Source organism: Phocoena phocoena, chromosome 10, assembly GCF_963924675.1.
Source record: "Phocoena phocoena chromosome 10, mPhoPho1.1, whole genome shotgun sequence".
Lineage (NCBI taxonomy): Eukaryota > Metazoa > Chordata > Mammalia > Artiodactyla > Phocoenidae > Phocoena > Phocoena phocoena.
This window is the reverse complement of record NC_089228.1, coordinates 31,834,287-31,854,251: the sequence shown is the minus strand read 5'-3', so window position 1 is coordinate 31,854,251 and position 19,965 is coordinate 31,834,287. Positions and strand designations below refer to the sequence as shown.

General features: G+C 35.7%; 1 protein-coding gene across 1 annotated transcript in view; it reads right to left on the bottom strand.

The window, feature by feature from the left end:
- Nucleotides 1-19,965, bottom strand: part of DNAH12 (dynein axonemal heavy chain 12) — a 215,940-nt gene that overhangs the window by 58,888 nt on the left and 137,087 nt on the right. The window contains exons 38-45 of the mRNA XM_065885861.1: nt 19,655-19,821; nt 17,303-17,558; nt 15,262-15,561; nt 14,410-14,588; nt 10,562-10,754; nt 9,089-9,250; nt 5,443-5,637; nt 844-977 (exon numbers count right to left, since the gene is read on the bottom strand). Coding sequence (XP_065741933.1) covers nt 844-977; nt 5,443-5,637; nt 9,089-9,250; nt 10,562-10,754; nt 14,410-14,588; nt 15,262-15,561; nt 17,303-17,558; nt 19,655-19,821 — 1,586 coding nt within the window. The remainder of the gene's footprint in view (nt 1-843; nt 978-5,442; nt 5,638-9,088; nt 9,251-10,561; nt 10,755-14,409; nt 14,589-15,261; nt 15,562-17,302; nt 17,559-19,654; nt 19,822-19,965) is intronic.

Genomic DNA, 19,965 nt, shown 5'->3' with positions numbered 1-19,965 from the left:
ATGTTGGTTGAATGGGGTTTGGCCAGAAATATAAGACTACTACCCATACACATAAAAACAATGGATGCAATGATGTTTCACAGCAAGTATGTAGACTAGAGCCCACTGATTGGTGTTAACTGTCCAAGCCAAACATGCTAGCTGGCTGTAAAACTCTGGCAATATACTATGAGCATCTTTGAAATGAGGATCTCAGAGATGAACAGAGGTAAAACTTATACTTTTAAGGCATCCACAGCCCACCAACCATCTCCCTCCTTGTCTGAGAACTTCCAACCAGTGCCCCAAGAGCAATGTTTGTTCTGTGAAACCTGTCACCATAACCACAGCAGATCAGAGCAGGATTGGGCACTGGACACAAACAAGGCTAATCATATTTTGGAATAAATTGGGAATATAGAGCTGGAAACAGCCAATCAATCTCTGCTACAGCTGGAATTGCAAGAAGTAAAATTGAGAATCGAAAGGCACACAGTTTCCTCCATATATACTGGGAAGTAAAAAATTCAGTCTGTAAAGAGAAAGAAGAAAGCAGATGCCCGATGAGAAACAGAGAAAAAGCATTTCTGGGTCTGTGGTGGCTTTGTAACTCCTGCTTCCAGTCACTTCTAAGATACAGCTGTATTCTTTCCCTTAAACTCTGTAAGGTATCCCTGTATCTTTGTAATAATTTCCTCTCTTTGTGAAACCTAAATCAAGTAGCTTTCTATTACTTACAAGTCTTAACTAATTAAATGATTGGAGAGACTTAGAAGCCATAGAAATCTTATTAAAATTTTGGGCTTTCACAAAAAAAGATGCTTTAAAATACAAGGCATTATTGTAAAATTTATTAATATTAACCTTTCGGAAAGATGCATAATGGAAGTGTGAAAGTGTTTGCAGATTGGAACTATCTCTCGTCGTTCAACTTCAGTAAGCTCCAGTGTTTCTAAGAATTTCACAGCTACAAGTTCAAGAGCGTCTTCGGGCCATGGCTAAAAATAAGAAAACGAAAAGCAAATAAAAGTTAAGATGATTAGTCACACTTCAGTTATATAAATTGTCTTCCTGTGTGAGAAGAATTTGGGGTTGAGAAAATTAAAACCTTAATAGGGAAAACAGAATTAGGGGGACTAAGGGCACAATGAAAGATCTAATAAATATTTTATACAGTAAAATTAAAGATAACGCAATATAAAGGAAAGGTAGATAATAATTTACATATCAAAGATATACTACACTGCTCCCCTAACTCTTCCACTTGGACATCTAGTAGGCACCCCAAATTTAGCAGGACAATGGCACAGGCTGCTTAGTTGCTCTCCTAATACCTATCAGCCCCCTTTCCTTAGGACTCCAATTTTATTCTAGATAGCAATATGCCCAGTTATAATACCACATTTCCTAGACTCCTTTGCAATTCAGAGTAAATAATGACATATAAGCAAGCTCTCTAGAGAATTACATAGAGCTGGCATGGGTCCTTTTTGCCCTACTTTCCATTATTCTACTTCGTTTCCGTAGCACAGATGTGAAAGTTGGAGATCTAGCAGCCACATTAGACCATATGATGACTCTGAAGATGGAAACCACATGCTAAGGATAGTAAAGAAGAACATGGGGGGCTTCCCTGGTGGCGCAGTGGTTGAGAGTCCGCCTGCCAATGCAGGAGACGCGGGTTCGTGCCCGGTCCGGGAGGATCCCGTGGGCCGTGGCCGCTGGGCCTGCGCGTCCGGAGCCTGTGCTCCGCAGCGGGACAGGCCGAAGCGGTGAGAGGCCCGCATACAGCAAAAAAAAAAAAGAACATGGGATTCTGATGACTTTGTTAAGTCACAAAAGTCCTAGTCTGCTTACCTTCAATTTTTTTCTATATGAGAGAGGAAAAGAAAAAAAACCCTATGTGTTTAGTTTGGGTTTCTGTTACTAGCAGCCCATTATAATTCCTACCTGTTATAACATCCAAAGTTGAACATTTGATTTTCTTCCCCACAGATTCACTTTTCTTCCAGTATTCCCCAACTCAGTGAAATGGTTCCTTTGCTTTTCCTAGAATATATCAAGTGTGCTTCTACCTCTGGGCCATTGGATTTGCCGTCCCTCTGACTAGAACCCTCCCCACCTAGACCTCCATGTGGTTCACTCTTTCACATCTCTGTGCAAATGCCAATTTACCAGGAAGGTCTTCCCAATGCACTCTTTCTAAAACAGCATTCCTTCCCTCATTACTCTTTCCATTATCCTGAATTTTTTCTTAGCACTTACCAATATCTGACATATATATTTATTTGTTTTTGTCTGTCTCCCTGACTCACCACTAAAACATAAAGTCCACGAAAGCAAGGACTTCTTCCTCACTGCTGGTATCTTCAGTGCCTAAAACAGTTCTTGTCAAATAAATACTTGAAATATTTATTCAATGAAATAATTTATGTTAAATGAGTAATTAATCTCCATTTTCTCATTAGAGTATTTTCCAAACTTCATTTCATTTAGATTCAACAAGATGCTTATAATTTTTTTCTTTATAGTAGACAATATGCATTTTAAGATCAATTTTTTCAGTGTCTGGCCCTCTATCCTGGTAAAAGTCAAACTTTTTTGATCAAGCACCCTATTAGTAAAAAAAAGTTTTAAGCACACACTACCAGTGTGCACATACTTATTAAGAGATTATATGCATATGGTATTACTGTACTAATATATATTTTTTAAATCTCAAAAGAGGCATCTAAAGATTATTAAGATAAATGAATTTTTGTAAAATGCCAAAATAAGTGTCATATGACTTTTCCGATCATGTAACTCTTTTTATACTGAGAAAGCTTCTCCCAAAAGCTCCCTGGCAGACTTTAAATCCAGATCCATTGGCAAGCAATGGGTCATGAACAGGCTCATGTGTAAAATGGTCAACAGTAAGAGGAGTGAGAGCACCAATGCTGAATTAGACCGACCAGGAATGAATCCCTATTATACATGGCTACATGGATAGTGATTTCCCAAACAAAATCAGAATTCTGTCAGCAAAGATGGAGTGGGTAGAAAATGGCTGTTGATAGGTAACCACGCTATCATAAGCTAATATTGCAAGTCACGACACACCCTGGGGATAACCTTTATTATTTAAACAGTTGATATAAATCCATATTCCAAATAGCCTGCTTAAATTTGTTTTTACCAATGTCTTACCAGATCTTGTTAAGTAGTCATTGTTTTTGCCTTATAATGTAGCTGACACAGAGCTTGAGCTGGCTGCTACTGGTTTATGACATTCTCTTACTGTCCACATACAACTGCATTATGTATCTTCAATTTTTAGTTCATTGCAGGAATCCCTCAGGGTACCTTGCATACCATCTATGACACATGGCCATTTGACATACAAACTGAGCAAGGGTATCAATGTTAATCCATGTGAAATATTTCATACAAAAGCGAATATTCCAGTAAATCCTTCCGTTATCCTCTGAGTTGTTTTGGTACCTCTGGTGAGAGTACTCCCTACTTGGGAGAACAGAGATCTATCCAAAAAGTCAGTGACTTCCTGACTATGTGACACAGTGGTTTACACTCACTTCCTGAGTTTAAAAGAGCCAGGCCCCAAACAATGCCATCAGCGCCCCTGACACAGGTTCTATAACCCCAATGTTCCACTATAAAATCTCTGTTCCTCTCTGTTATCCACTTAATCTCCCTTATCTATTTGCAACTCCTAGTTCCACCTTTTAAAAAATTTCCCCCAACAAGTATGAATCACATATAACAGAACAGAAAGCCTTATGGTTATAAAAAAAAAAATCCAGAAGTCATAGAATTGTATTTATAAGATTTCACAAAAGAAAAACTTATGGTTGGACAGGCTTTGTTCATTTGTTTGGTTTTGGTTTGGGGCTACTTAATGGAAGCAATATTAAGATATAGTTTGCATAAAGCAAAACTGTTTCACACAGTTTTATTGTTGTATAAACACTAAAACATCCACTAGCTGAAACATATTGCAATCCTCAAAAGGGCAGAATTAGTTTTTCAAACATGCAATTGATAAATAGGCAAGAGGGAATAAAACAAATTAGTGTCAGAAATTTATCTTTAAAAGAAATTATCCAGGGTCAATCTATAGTCCACATTCCATTAGGCATAAAACAAACAAATAGAAGGCACCAGGAGCTACCCTTCTCAAGAGCATAAATACTTAACGGCTTTACACAGGCAGTGACGATTTGCCTTGTTTAAATGAGGTGGTGGCCTGCATCATTTGCTGCTGGCATGACTGAAATTGCCACCAAGTTGGTCTTCCTGTTTCTTGTTTTGCCCCACTCCAAATCATCCACCATATAGGCTCCAAGTGTTTTGGGTTATTCCTAAAATATTGATTAGCTAAATATATGTTAATGCTCCACAATGTCTTTGGGATAAAACCAAATTCCTAGGCACATTTACAAATTCCTTTATAGCCTGGCACCCACTTAAAGCTCCAACTTAACTTCTGCTGCCCTCATTGCCAGTCAGCCATGCCAAACTATTTGCCCAAATGAGCCATGCTCTCCCCACTGTTCCACCTTTGCACGTACTAACATCTTGTGATAGTTAATTTTATGTGTCAACTTGCTATGGGCCAAAGGGTGCCCATATATTTGGTCCAACATTATTCTGGGTGTTTCTGTGAGGTGCATTTTTGGATGGGTTCAATATTTAAATGAACAGACTGAGTAAAGCAGGCTGCTCTCCCTAATGTGAGTGAGCCTCATCCAATCAGTTGAAGGCCTGAATAGAAAAAAAAGGCTGACACTCCCTCAGGTAAGGGGGACTTCCTCCTGCCTGATGGCCTTCAAGCGGGAACATCAGTTTTTTCCTGCTTTTGGACTGAGATGGAAATATCATTTCTTCCTAGGTCTCAAGCTTGCTGGCCTTCACACTGGAACTACACTGTCAGCTCTCGTGGGTCTCCAGCTTGCCAGCTGCAAATCTTGGAACATGTCAGCGTCCATAATCATGTGAGCCAATTCCTTATAGTAAATATATGTACAGATAGATAAATATATATCTCTCTATATATATATCTTTACACATATACGTGTGTGTGTGTGTGTGTGTGTATATATATATATATATATATATGTATATATAAAATACATTCTGCTGGTTCCTTATACACCCCCTCCTCTATGTAACGAATTCATTTTCCTATTTCAGAGAGTCACTGTCTTAATAAGTACACCTTTCCCACACCAAGACTATGGCTCTTTTATATAATTGTTGACTGCTCATTTGCTGACTGCCTTTTTTGTCTTCCAGTCTAGAGTGTGAGCTCCTTTTGGGGATCATGTAGTCTTACCAGTCCCTGGTGCTGCCATTAGAGTAAGTGATCAAGAAACACTTGATGAATGTAAATTAATAGAGGTTGAGTAAGATTTCAGCAAAATTCCAAAAGATTTAGTTGTCCTTCCCCCCCAAATTACAAACCTGAAACCAGTCAATGGTACAGCAATTGATGAGGGATGGGAACTGCCTCAAGCAATTTCGAAAGGCATCTCCAATGGGACTAAAGGCCACTACAACATGAAGATTATCTTTGCAGCGATTCACAAAGAAAGCAAACAGCGCCAAAGGACTGAATTCACCGTGTTTACTGCCAGCCTGAGCCACAGGATGAACACCCTAGGGAATACCAGAAAAAACCTCATAAATAAAAACAGGTATGCTGATAATAAGATTACTAGATATTGGAATATTAAGAATTTTTATTACTCCCCTTATAAATATCTTTAAATTTTTGCTTTTATATCAAAATAATGGTTTTGTCATAGCTTGCACTTAGAAGACTACTTTCAATTCTGTAATTCTATAATTTAAAAACAAATATCTGACAAAAATTTAACTTATAAAAATACAAAAGTTCACCAAGATATATGTGTGGGACTATAATTCAACATTGTTTTTAGGAGGAAAAAATATAAACAACTAAAGTGTCCAGTTAAAAACATTATAGGGACTTCCCTGCTGGTCCACCGGTTAAGACTCCACGCTCCCAATTCAGGGGGCCCGGGTTCGATCCCTGGTCAGGGAACTAGAGCCTGATGCCACAACTGAGATTCTGCGTGCCGCAACTAAAACCCGGTACAGCCAAATAAATAAATAAATATTTTAAAAATAATAAAAAATAAAAACATTATTAAACATCCATATATTGTAATTTTATACAACTGTTAAAAATAATGAGATGCATCAACATGTGCTATGGCAAGATCAACAAGATAAAATAAATGCAAGAACAAACTGTGCAACAGTATGTATAATATGATCCTTTTTGTTAAATTAAAAAATATATAGGTGCATATGTGTGAGCACATACACACTTCTTTATGGAAGCAATCACAAAGAACTATTAATAGTGGTTACTTTGGGTGGGATGGACTTAAGGGAGAGTGAGAGAGAGGCCTTTATATTTTATCTTGGACATTCTTCTTGGTTTATATCATATTTTTTTCCATTTTGGACGTTCTTATGCTGTTTGAATTATCTAATTTTATTCTTATAATATTTGTATTTTTTGAAATGTTAATAGAGTTGTTTGGTAATGAGATTATAGGTCACTTTTAATTTTCTTCCCTTGTATATCTCTGTATGAGAAAGGCATCTTATATGTGGTTAGGAATAATGGCTCTAGAACCAGACTTCTTGAATTCAAATCCCCGCTTGCAGCTGATTACCTATGTGACCTGAAGGCAAGTTACTTAACCTCTCTGTACCTTAGTTTCCTCATCTGTAAAATGGGGAAAAGAGTACCTATATCAAAGGATTGTTGAGGAATCAAAAAGCCATTACATGTGAATACTTAAAATAGTTCTTTCCACATAGGTAAGTACCTTTCAGCTTTTTATACCCCACCTTTCTCCTTGTTCAAAGCAGAAAAGGTTTCATAGTCAATAAATTACCTTATAAATAGATTTAAAATTTTTTCAATAGCAAATTTAGGGAGTGATCACAATGATCATACAATTTCTAATGTTATAACTATGAATTTATTTCTAAAAGAATTCTCTACTATAGATATATGATAGCTATATCTATGGGAAACTCTGTATATTCATTCTGACAGTAATTCTCAAATTACAACTATTATGATCAGTGTCAATCTATGAAATTATGTTCAGGTGGTCTACCTGCATTAACTCTGAGTTAACAGAGGGACATTCAGATAGAGAAAGGTAATACATGGTTCTAACTGTAGAACAAGAGTTCATGAAAGGGCCAGGATGGTGATATAAATATAGGGGTTATTTACACAGAAATATTGGTTAATGCTTCTAGAGTAGAAGTAAGGAGTAATATCCACACACACACACACACACACACACACTTTGGGAGCACAACTGATTCTCGGGAGCAAGAAAAAGACTAGTTACTGAAGGAATAATTAGGGAGATAGGAAACAAACTGAGTGAAATTTCATAGCAGTCCAGAGAAAGCAGAGTTTAAAAGGAGGAATGATGAATTATTTCAAAGATGAATCACAATTTTAAAAGGGAACTGAGAAAATATCACTAAATGTGGTAAATAAGTCACTGCTACACTGAGAAAAATACTTCAATAATTTGATTCTGCAAGGAGTGCAAATGGAACAGTGGAAAAGGTAGTCAGGAAACAGAGGTTTCTAGAACTCAGAGGATCTGAGTCTAGAACGCTGATGTTGACATCAGAGAGATGTGCTGAGTCTATAAGAGGTGCCCTCTAGGCAGTACCAGAGCCAAGCTACAGAGGTCAGTTATACGAAGTGAGGTTTACAGTAAAATGTTTGCCAGATGGATGAAATAAGCAAAGTGGTCTTCAAAGTGGGATGCAGGGTATGTAAAGAAATTAATATAACTTCTTTTACATTACCTTTTATATTTTTAAAAATTAGTATAAAGCAAGCAAAAACAGGAATGCATTTTGGTACCCCTGAGTTCTGACCATGACTATTTCCTTGTGGAAAAACTGATACGGTGTTCCTAGGGTGGAATATGAAGGAAAGAAGTTCTTAAGGCTACTGTTGGGTCATACTATAAAAGAGTGAAGCAATGGAAAAGTTTTGTAGCAAAGTGATGAGAAGAAAAGATAAACAATAGCTACAGTGAGCAGAAAAGCCTTGCAAAGCTTAGAAAATCCCACTCCCCAAGGTGTCCTATTCCTTGGGTAGGAGTGTGGGGGATGAATTTATCCTATAAATTAGGAGAATTACGATTCTTCAGCAGCCTTAGCCACAACCTGGACGCTACTTGGGATTTTGTTTTTCTTTCTTCTTCCCCACACCAGGCCATGAACTGGTAATGTATCAGATTTACTGAGGGCTTTCTAAGTGCCTGACATTCCATAAGTGCCTTACATTCCATGAGTGCCTTATTTCACTTGATCCTCAGAACTCACAACAACGCTATGTAGGAGGAACTATTTTGTGTATATAACAGTTTCATTCCATAGACAAGAAAAGCAGAGTGCTTGAACAACCAGGGTGAAACCATTTTATTCCACATGCTATCACTAGAGGCTGGAATGAAGCATCCTGGTGTGAGTGATAAAATCTGTGGGTAAAAGTAGTTATGGTACATGAAAGGGGAAATTACTAGCTGAAATCTTGTATGGGAAGATCTTAGAAATGGGGGTCAAAGGTCAGGACATCTGAAGTAGTGGGTGCTTCAAAAATGTATTTTTTTGTCAATTAAATCACAAAGCATGACTCTCAGATATATCAGAATTAATACAAGTAGTTTTGTTAAAATTTGAAAATGTTACTAACCAGTGGTAAACCATAAAAGCTAATCAAGTAGTGTTTTAAAGCTATATTTTCTCATATCACTGTAACCCTAAGATATGATTTTAAATCTCTAATCACTCAGAAAACATGCTAAATAAGATCAAATGGATGAAACACACTGTCATCATTATGGAAAAAATGAATTAAAATTCTGTCTCATAACTATCGACGCTATTTAAAATTCACCAAAAAAGTATTAAAATAATATACATTAATTTTTCAATTACCAAAATCCTCTGCACAAGATATATTTATCCTGAAGAGCAGAAAAGCTTCAAGACATGTTGAGAGCAGCACTCCCTAAAAAGCACTTACCTCCATCACTTCCTGTTTTTCATCTGCTGCAAAAATATTAGGTACTTCTCCAGTATTGAGCACACTGTCAATATCCTCTAGAAAAGCTTCCTCTTTAATCTGAGTGTCCGTGATTAGAAAGACTGTCTTCTGGCCCCTCATGCCCACATTCCTTAATAGAACCTTAAAATAAAAATGTACTTATAACCAGAATCGGGTGGAAATCTGTTGGTTTTGCTTTCCTTTCTTTTGATAACATCTCAAATTTAGAGTAGTACCTTTTCCATTTTGGTGGGGCTGTCAATCTGGGCCTCCATTTCTCCCACCCTTTTGGTGGGAGACTCCAACTGGCCAGTTTGCCAACCCCATAGACATACCCATTGATTCAGAGTCTTACTTCAGGGACTGAGATGGATTTGAAAACAGAAAGAATCTCTGTCCATCTAAGATCGAAGATATAAAGACCAGTTCTCTACACTAACTTTTAGGATGTAGAACTTTAGTATGTCAGGGTCAGAGAAAGTTTAAAAAGTCCAGTAATGTCTCTCTTATTTTTTTCCACTTTAGGTCATCTCTCTTCTGGGGCCTGCAGAGCCCTAGGCACATGAGGATGAAGCCCCAAGTATGCACTCCACTATTCTATTTGTTACTGGAACAGCAACACAGCTCCAAAGACACTATTAAGATTTGACAACATTAATGACATCATCATCCTCATTGAGGTTCATATTTAAGTCTACTGGAAAACATACATTTACCTGAAATAAGGCCTCTCTGAACTAGAATAAAGGTAAAATCAGCAGCAGCCATGGTAACAGCAGTGGATAAGACTTAAGTCATAAATCCTGCTCTGCTGTGCATACCTTCTCTCAACTTCAGTTTCCTCATCAGTAAAACACAGAGACAACCATACCTGCTGCATTGAACTGTCATACCTATAGAATGACAGCATGTATATAAAGAACTTAAAACAGTGCTCAGCACACACAGTAACTGCTCTAGGGATAATATTATTATCATCATCACCAGTGTATTTAGCACACAGCGATACACTGGTGATAAAATAATGCATTGTAACACATATATGTAGAATCTAAAAATAAAATGGTTCTGAAGAACCTAGGGGCAGGACAGGAATAAAGACGCAGACGTAGAGAATGGACTTGAGGACACAGGGTGGGGGAAGGGTAAGCTGGGACGAAGTGAGAGAGTGGCATGGACATATATACATTACCAAATGTAAAATAGACAGCTAGTGGGAAGCAGCCACATAGCACAGGGAGATCAGCTCAGTGCTTTGCAATCACCTAGAGGGGTGGGATAAGGAGGGTGGAAGGGAGATGCAAGAGGGAGGGGATATGGGGTATATGTATAGCTGATTCACTTTGTTATACAGCAGAAACTGACACACCACTGTAAAGCAATTATACTCCAATAAAGATGTTAAAAAAATAATGCACTGATATTATTTGCTAGATTTGCTCACAATTTTACCTTCAGGTCCTCTCTCCATTCATTCATACCATAGCTCTTAGAAATTTCTGGTTGGAAAATTTGCATTTTTGCCATGGATGTAGCCAGACGAGTTAAAGATTGACGACCACTTCCTCCAAGTCCAACAAGCAAAGCATTTCCACCAGACTGCTTTAGAATTCGACATATTCGTGATAAATGTTCCAACACATACCTATGAAATATCGATATTATTATACTTGAAAATCTTAATATAAATGTATATTTACACATAAGTATCATTTTGCTTTCCTAGAAAAATGGACCTTGCTGCCCCATACATTACTATCCCAATTTTAAAGAGGTAATCATCAAAAAGCATGATTCTTCAAATGCAGTTGCAATTGGATCATTTGATGTAAAGGAAAACTATTTGAGCTACAAATTCAGGAAATGTACTATACAAATTATAAAAATAAAATGAAATGGTAATCATTTATACTGGGAGTATATTATTGCTTTTAATAAAAATATTTCTTTGGGAATTCCCTGGTGGTCCAGCGGTTAGGACTCTGGGCTTTCACAAGGGCCCAGGTTCGATCCCTGGTTGGGGAACTAAGATCCCACAAGCCACACAGCTCGGCTAATAACAAAACAAAACCAAAAAAACCCCCAAATTTATTCAATCTTTTAATACTGGGATTTCTATGTGAGAAATAGAAAATCAGTTATATACAAAATAGTAAATTCAGGAAATGTAGCCTCACTAGTAATTAGGGGAATTAAAACTAAAGTCACAAAGTAGGCATAGAGGGAACTTACCTCAACATAATAAAGGCCATATATGACAAACCCACAGCCAACATCATTCTCAATGGTGAAAAACTAAAACCATTTCCACTAAGATCAGGAACAAGACAAGGCTGCCCACTCTCACCACTATTACTCAATGTAGTTTTGGAAGTTTTAGCCACAGCAATCAGAGAAAAAAAGAAATAAAAGGAATCCAAATCGGAAAAGAAGAAGTAAAGTTGTCACTATTTGCAGATGACATGATACTATACATACAGAATCCTAAAGATGCTACCAGAAAACTACTACAGCTAATCAATGTATTTGGTAAAGTAGCAGGATACAAAATTAATGCACAGAAATCTCTTGCATTCCTATACAATGATGAAAAATCTGAAAGTGAAATCAAGAAAACACTCCCATTTACCATTGCAACAAAAAGAATAAAATATCTAGGAATAAACCTACATAAGGAGACAAAAGACCTGTATGCAGAAAATTATAAGACACTGATGAAAGAAATTAAAGATGATACAAATAGATGGAGAGATATACCACGTTCTTGGATTGGAAGAATTAACATTGTGAAAATGACTATACTACCCAAAGCAATCTACAGATTCAATGCAATCCCTATCAAATTACCAATGACATTTTTCACAGAACTAGAACAAAAAATTTCACAATTTGCATGGAAACACAAAAGATCCGGAACAGCCAAAGCAATCTTGAGACAGAAAAATGGAGCTGGAGGAAACAGGCTCCTGGACTTCAGACTATACTACAAAGCTACAGTAATCAAGACAGTATGGAACTGGCACAAAAACAGAAATATAGATCAATGGAACAGGATAGAAAGCCCAGAGATAAACCCACGCATGTATGGTCACCTTATCTTTGATAAAGGAGGCAAAAATATACAGTGGAGAAAAGACAGCCTCTTCAATAAATGGTGCTGGGAAAACTGGACAGCTACATGTAAAAGAATGAAATTAGAACACTACCTGACACCATACACAAAAATAAACTCAAATGGATTAAAGACCTAAATGTAAGGCCAGACACTATCAAACTCTTAGAGGAAAACATAGGCAGAACATTCTATGACATAAATCACAGCCAGATCCTTCTTGACCCACCTCCTAGAGAAATGAAAATAAAAACAAACAAATGGGACCTAATGAAACTTCAAAGCTTTTGCACAGCAAAGGAAACCATGAACAAGACGAACCCTCAAAATGGGAGAAAATATTTGCAAATGAAGCAAATGACAAAGGATTAATCTCCAAAATTTACAAGCAGCACATGCAGCTCACTATCAAAAAAACAAACAACCCAATCCAAAAATGGGCAGAAGATCTAAATAGACATTTCTCCAAAGAAGATATACAGATTGCCAACAAACACATGAAAGAATGCTCAACATCATTAATCATTAGAGAAATGCAAGTCAAAACTACAAGGAGATATCATCTCACACTGGTCAGAATGGCCATCATCAAAAAATCTACAAACAATAAATGCTGGAGAGGGCGTTGAGAAAAGGGAACCCTCTTGCACTGTTGGTGGGAATGTAAATTGATACAGCTACTATGGAGAACAGTATGGAGGTTCCTTAAAAAACTCAAAATAGAACTACCATACAATCCAGCAATCCCACTACTGGGCATATACCCTGAGAAAACCGTAATTCAAGAAGTGTCATGTACTACAACGTTCATTGCAGCTCTATTTACAATAGCCAGGACATAGAAGCAACCTAAGTGTCCATCAACAGATGAATGGATAAAGAAGATGTGGCACATATATACAATGGAATATTACTCAGCCATAAAAAGAAATGAAACTGAGTTATTTGTAGTGAGGTGGATGAACCCAGAGTCTGTCATACAGAGTGAAGTAAGTCAGAAAGAGAAAAACAAATACCGTATGCTAACACATATACATGGAATCTAAAAAACAAACAAAAAAATTGTCATGAAGAACCTAGCAGCAAGACGGGAATAAAGACGCAGACCTACTAGAGAATGGACTTGAGGATATGGGGAGGGGGAAGGGTAAGAGGGGACAAAGTGAGAGAGTGGCATGGACATATATACACTACCAAACGTAAGGTAGATAGCTAGTGAGAAGCAGCCACATAGCACAGGGAGATCAGCTCGGTGATTTGTGATCACCTAGAGGGGTGGGATAGGGAGGGTGGGAGGGAGGGAGATGCAAGAGGGAAGAGATACGGGGATATAAACTGATCCACTTTGTTATAAAGCAGAAACTAACACACAATTGTAAAGCAGTTATACTCCAATAAAGATATTAAAAAAATAAAAACAAAAAACTGAAGTCACAGTCAGATACCATTCCACTCTCCTTCGACTGACAAAACTTACCAAGTCTGGCAATCCTAAGTGTTGTGAAGGGTGAGAAACAATGGAAGCTCTTAAAAACAATAATTATTTTTGAAGATACTTTGGCAAAACTTAGCAAAGTAGAAGATGCTTACATACCATGACACAATAATTCCATTTCTAAGAATATAGCCTAGAGAAGTTCTTACACATGTAACTAAGGAGACATGAATGTTCAACCCTTTTTTTTACATAAACTAGAAATTACCTAGAAGTCTATCTCAGAAGAATGACTACATTCTGTTAAAATTATACAATACAGTGCAATACAGTAGTAATAATTCATCTTCTGTGAATTTCACAAACAATCTAGAATAAACCAACTTGCAGAGGAATGTGCACAGTATGCGACATGCAAAATAAGATTGCATATATGTTTAGGAACACACACATGTAGTAAAAGACCAAAGAAACACGTGAGTTTCTTTTTATCCCCATAAGGTACAATAAGGATGCAGTGAGGGAGGGCTGGCTACCCAAGGGACTTCAAATAAATTGCTAGTATTTTATGCCCTTTTTTTAAAAATCAAAGTATATTTGATTTACAATATTGTGTTTAGTATTTTATGTCTCAAGCTGGGTGATGGGTACAAGGTTGTTCATCATAGTTTTATATCTTTTTGTACATTTTAAATATTTCACAATAAAATTTTATAAACAGTAATTTTAATCATCAATACCAAATATAGGTACCTAAAAATGACAAGATTCATTCTCGTTTTGTGAGTTTGATTATACTCATCTAAGCATTGCTCCACGATGTCACTAAAATCATGAATATTTGGAATTTCAATATAAACTCTGTCATCTCCTTCAAGGTCAGGATTCATATAGTCACCAAACATGAGATTTCTTAAGTCCTCTTCAGTTACCTATAAAATGGAAATCAACAAATTATATTAAAATTTAAAATTTTTTCTAAAATAATTTTAAAACAAAAATTTTTCTGAAATAAATTTAAGAAAGTTTAAAATTTTTTTCTAAAATAAATTTAAGAAAACATTCCACAAAATTTTGTTTTATCTATGTTATGGGATGATTATCAATTAGATAATTCTTTTAAATATTAGGATAGTAAATAATATACTTGTAAAATTAACACCTGAAATTATATTTTATCCTTAGGAAGTAAAAAGAAAACAGTTTTTTCTATCATATAAGCTTTTTGCCCCCAGGGGCAGGAAAAGCCACTCCCATTTTGTGAGTCATTACTAAGGGATGGTCACCATGTTAAGAACCTTATATCTATTATATCATTCAATCCCTATCATATAACTTCTATGTTATACACATAATTCCTCTGAAAGCAAATCTTCTCAATATAAATACCTATCTATGAGGAAAGTTAAAAGAATATGATCATTAAGAAATAATAGTTTGTTATAAAGCAGAAACTAACAAACCATCGTAAAGCAATTATACTCCAATAAAGATGTTAAAAAAAAAAAGAAAGAATAGTATTCTTTCAAAGATAAGTTGATTGTAATAATTCATGCTATTGGATTGTTTTAACTTAATATATTTTTAATCACTAAATATACTCACTGGTGCATTCCCTTTCCTCAAATGTGAAAAGATACTATCAAATGATTCTTTAAAATGGTCTCTTATAACATTTTTGGTTAAAGTAAACAGCCAGAATCGGTCATTATCATTAATGAGACGATCATAAAACACTCGGAGAACCTCATGCACAAACAGACGGATCATAGTGTGCTTGCTCTGCACGGCATCTCTTTCAATGAGCAAGCAGCCCCGGATGACACGTGAAAAATCCCGCAAGTTGAAAGTGTAATGAGATTTTGTGGGAGTGGGCAAAAGATTTTCCATGGATTGTTTATATATCTGAATATGAATAAAGCAACAAAGCAAAAATAAAATGCTTATAATCAGCAAAGTCAATAATACAAAGCCAAAAACAATGTAATATACTGTAAAAGACAGTATATTATATAAAATATTTTATTTATCCTATCAGATCATATTGACTTGGAAAATTGTATAGTACTGAGTCTAATATAGCACATATCTATTTCTTTTGGTTTATAGCAATCAACCAGGCATTACAAAGTTGAGGGAACTTATTATTATCTGATTCCATCCAAGCTCAAGAAGTGACAAAGCTTTTATTTCCCAGTAATTATGGTTGTTCCATTTAAAGGCAAATGACCTGGGATTAAATAGTTAACAAAAACTTTAGTAGAAAGTGAAATCAGATAACTCATTCTGAAGCATTCAAAATGAAGAGGATGATGAAACAATTTTCTTTGACCACCACTGGCTTCAAAACAAATCAACGTGTTCTCTCCCTTCCCTTCTCTCTCTTGTTTTCTCTCTCCCCTCTCCTCCTATCTTAATTGGCTATAATATCAAAATGAAGTATATTTTTACTACAAGCTGAATTCACCAAATGAAGTTTAACATCCTCTTTAAGAAAGGTAAATTAAACCTTTTATAATATAGCCTGAAAAAAAATCCAAATGAAATTATTTTTTATTTATATATGTTCTCTAATTCATCTCCCCTTATCTCCACACATGGTAGGTCTACAATACATCAAAGACAAAAAAAAAGAGGATCCTTTCTGTATCCTCTTTTGCCTAACCAACTCCCCTCTCTTTCCAGGAGATGCCTGAAATATAACTACCATATTTTATAAATAGAAGAACTCTTCTGTATAAGTACAGAAATTATAATAACGTACTATCTCTTTGCTCATAGTTTCTCTATTTTAACAACCCAATTTTCCACCAGAACAGGGGCAGAAGAACTTTAGAAAGATACAGTGCTCTTGGAAACTGATGGAATGATTCTAGGGAGCTTTTTGCTTCTGGTTGCAGTGATGCCAAAGTGAACCCCACTGTATCAAGGCTCCAGAAAGCTTAGTTCAATGAGATTATCTTAAATTTAAAATTAAAATTTTAAATTACCTTAAATACATTTTTTTCCCTTTTACCATCAGCGATGAGGCTGGCTCTGGCCTCTGAGCAGAAGCAGGTAACACACCCTGAATAAGTTAAGGGCTGCTCTTTGGCCATATGGGCAATCTTGTTTTCTAGTCCCACCTTTGTATTCTATTTTTTTTTCACTGCTACTCCTAAGTTATGTGGTCTGGCAAAAATAATGTATTCATAAGCTTCTTAAGTTTCTTTTTTTTTTTTTTTTGACACAACATGAAGAATGGGAGGGAAGAGAGAGAAGGGAAAATTAGTAAATACTAGAGTAGGAACCCAACAATTAGGGAAACACCCACAGTATGGCAGATATTTGTTCTGGATGATTTCCTTATAATAACCTTGTGAAATAGGTATTATCTCCCATTTTAGTGATTAAAAAGTAAGTTTCTGGAAGGTCAAGTTACTTGCTCAAGGCCAGATAGCTAGGAAATAGCAGTCAAGACTCAAACCCAGTTAGATTCCCCAATTTCAAAGCCTATGATCTTCCTGTTCTCAAGTCTTCCTAACAGCTTCTCTGACACTGAAGACTAAAATGGCTAAGGGAAAAAAGAAGTTAAAAAAAAACAAAAAGGAAGGATCAAATAAGGATATATGTAGTACTAAAACACTCTATTGCATTCTTTGCTCACCTCCATAGTCCCATTGACAATTTGGTTCCCAACTAAAAAGTACTCTGGAGGAAATTCTCGAGTCCTAAGGTAGAATGCTACAATTGATGAGAAGATTCGGACCATGGTTTCATCACTAAAAGTATTAATAGTGCAGATGTTGAAATGTCTAATAAAACGGGGAGTGACTGGATTTCTTCCACCACCTGGAAGGCCCATGGCAGCAATCAGTCCTATGTCAACCAACGTGATTTTACTTGTGTCCTTAAGGTCATACCTTGAAAGCACATAAAAATTCCAAAACAATCAGTTATAAAGCCAACAAGATGGATTGAAAAGTAGATCTCCTTAGAAAATGAATCTGATTTTAGCTTCTTTAAATGGAAGAAGATTAGATAATGCTTGGAGTAAGAGAGAAGTTTTTTTTTAAGGATTTCTATAATCTTTATTTCTTTTTTTTTAAATTGAGGTATAACTGACATAACATTATATTAGTGTCCGTGTACACCGTAATGATTTGATATTTGTCCAAATTGTAAATTGATCACCACAATAAGTCCAGTTAACATTTGTCACCATACATAGTTACAAAATTTTTTTTCTTGTGATAACTTTCAAGATTCACCCTCCTAGCTACTTTCAAATATGCGATACAGTATTATTAACTATAGTCACTATGATGTACACTACAGCCCCTGACTTACTCATTTTATAACTGGTAATTTGTACCTTTTGACCCTCTTCACCTATTTTGCTCCCCCTATCCCCCACCTCAGGCAACCATCAATCTGCAGAGAAAACTTGTTTTAAAGCAGCACTCTATTTCTCCTTTCAGTGACACTGATTCTGTTGCCCAGATTCTGAGTATCTAGAAGGTCCCTTCCTCTTGCTCTTGCCTTTCTTTTTTTCAGTTCTTTCCAATTTGACTCTCCTTTGCCTCTTCACACTCCAAATCCAGAAGTATGGATGAGAGATCAATCTTTTTTGTGGATGGTTACAGGTAAATGACAATATGTCCCACTTTGCCTAGGACAATTGTTGTTTGTGCCTGTCCTGTAGTAACTATTAACACTCCCCTTTTTCTCTCAAAAATATCCTGGTTTGAACAATAAACTATATACCTATTCTACTTACAGCTAAGTCCTGATTTCTTTTTCTCATCTCAAATCTTATCTTCGGAGCACAAAAGGATGTATAAATAGAACCTATACACAATTTTGTTATATAAAAAGAGACCAATTAGGGAATAACAAAGCTTCAAAGAAGTTTTAATCAGAAGGGGTATACAAATGACGCAGTTTAGCTGGAACCACTCAAAGTGAAAAGCTGCTTATTTCCAACAGGTCATAAAGTCCTTTAATATTGAAGTTCTTGCAAAAAAGGGGGGTGGTTATGGAAGAAATCTATACAGCCAGTTCTTAGTCTAAAAGTACCATAGAAAGTATGAAAATATGACTTGATTTTTGGCAACAACTCTAGTAACTGTCAGTAAAGGACTGGTTAAGTAAATTATAGCAAGATCCACAAAACTAAACAGTATTAAAAGGCAACAAAATGAATGAGACAGACAAATAATATCGATAAATATTTAAATGCAAATAAGTTGCAAAAACATTATATGTAATATGGGTCTTTTTTAAATAAAAATATATTTATATAGAAAAAAACCTTGGAAGAATAGGGAATAAACTATTAACAGTGGTTATCTCCTGGAGGCAGGATTCCAAGGGCATGCAATAACAACAAGAAAAATATAATCCCAAAATATGACTTAGCTTCACAGTTAGGTTACCCTTGCCTTGAAATAAAAATCATGGCATATTAGGGATTAGGAAAGTATTTTAACAGGAGGAAATGAAGAATTATTAATCTGAACTAAAAGATACAATGTCTTATTTGTTGGAAACTAACCATGTCATCATAAAATAGGGTGGGAGGAATGGAAGAGTTATCTATGAAATTGCTGTCAAAACCAAGTCATCCCAAGGATACAGTAGTCCCAAATAGTTATAGATAATATAAAGAATTTTAAAATGGTAGAAACATAGGGTGCTGATTTACGGTTACTTAGGTTGGAGACTACCCACAAATTCTCAGTGCTGGGTGATGGTAAAAGATGTAATTTGTAAATTATATTTAATAATTGAAAGTAGTAGATAAAAAGGACAAAATTTAATACTAGATTATTCTTCCATGGTATAAAAAGGTATAGAAAAGTCTTCTAAAATTTTCTTTATAGGAAAATCTGAGCAACCATTTTCTTTCATAAGTAATTTGAGAAAATGTATTATTTTGATGTGAGAAATTAAAATAGAAAAAGAGAACAAGAAATAACTTCAGCATGGCTACTTAAGACTTTAATTAAATAGTTACCAATTCCCACAGTCAAAAAACTGTCGTAATAATTCAATAGGAGGTTGAGCTCCATATTTCTCCAATGCAGGCATATTCATGTCATCTATAAAAATTATGCACTTCTTTCCCATAGGTGGTCCAAAAACTCCTTTGCGTCTTTTATCCAGCCTAGCCATAATAATGTTCTAAAATTTAAAAAAGAAATAGTAGTATATTTAAAGCCATACTTAACACCAGAAAAAAAAAAAAGAAATTTAACAGTCTAATTATGTAAGGAAATAATGCCAAGCAACACTATGTGCATGTTTATTCATTTATATTTATTCGTT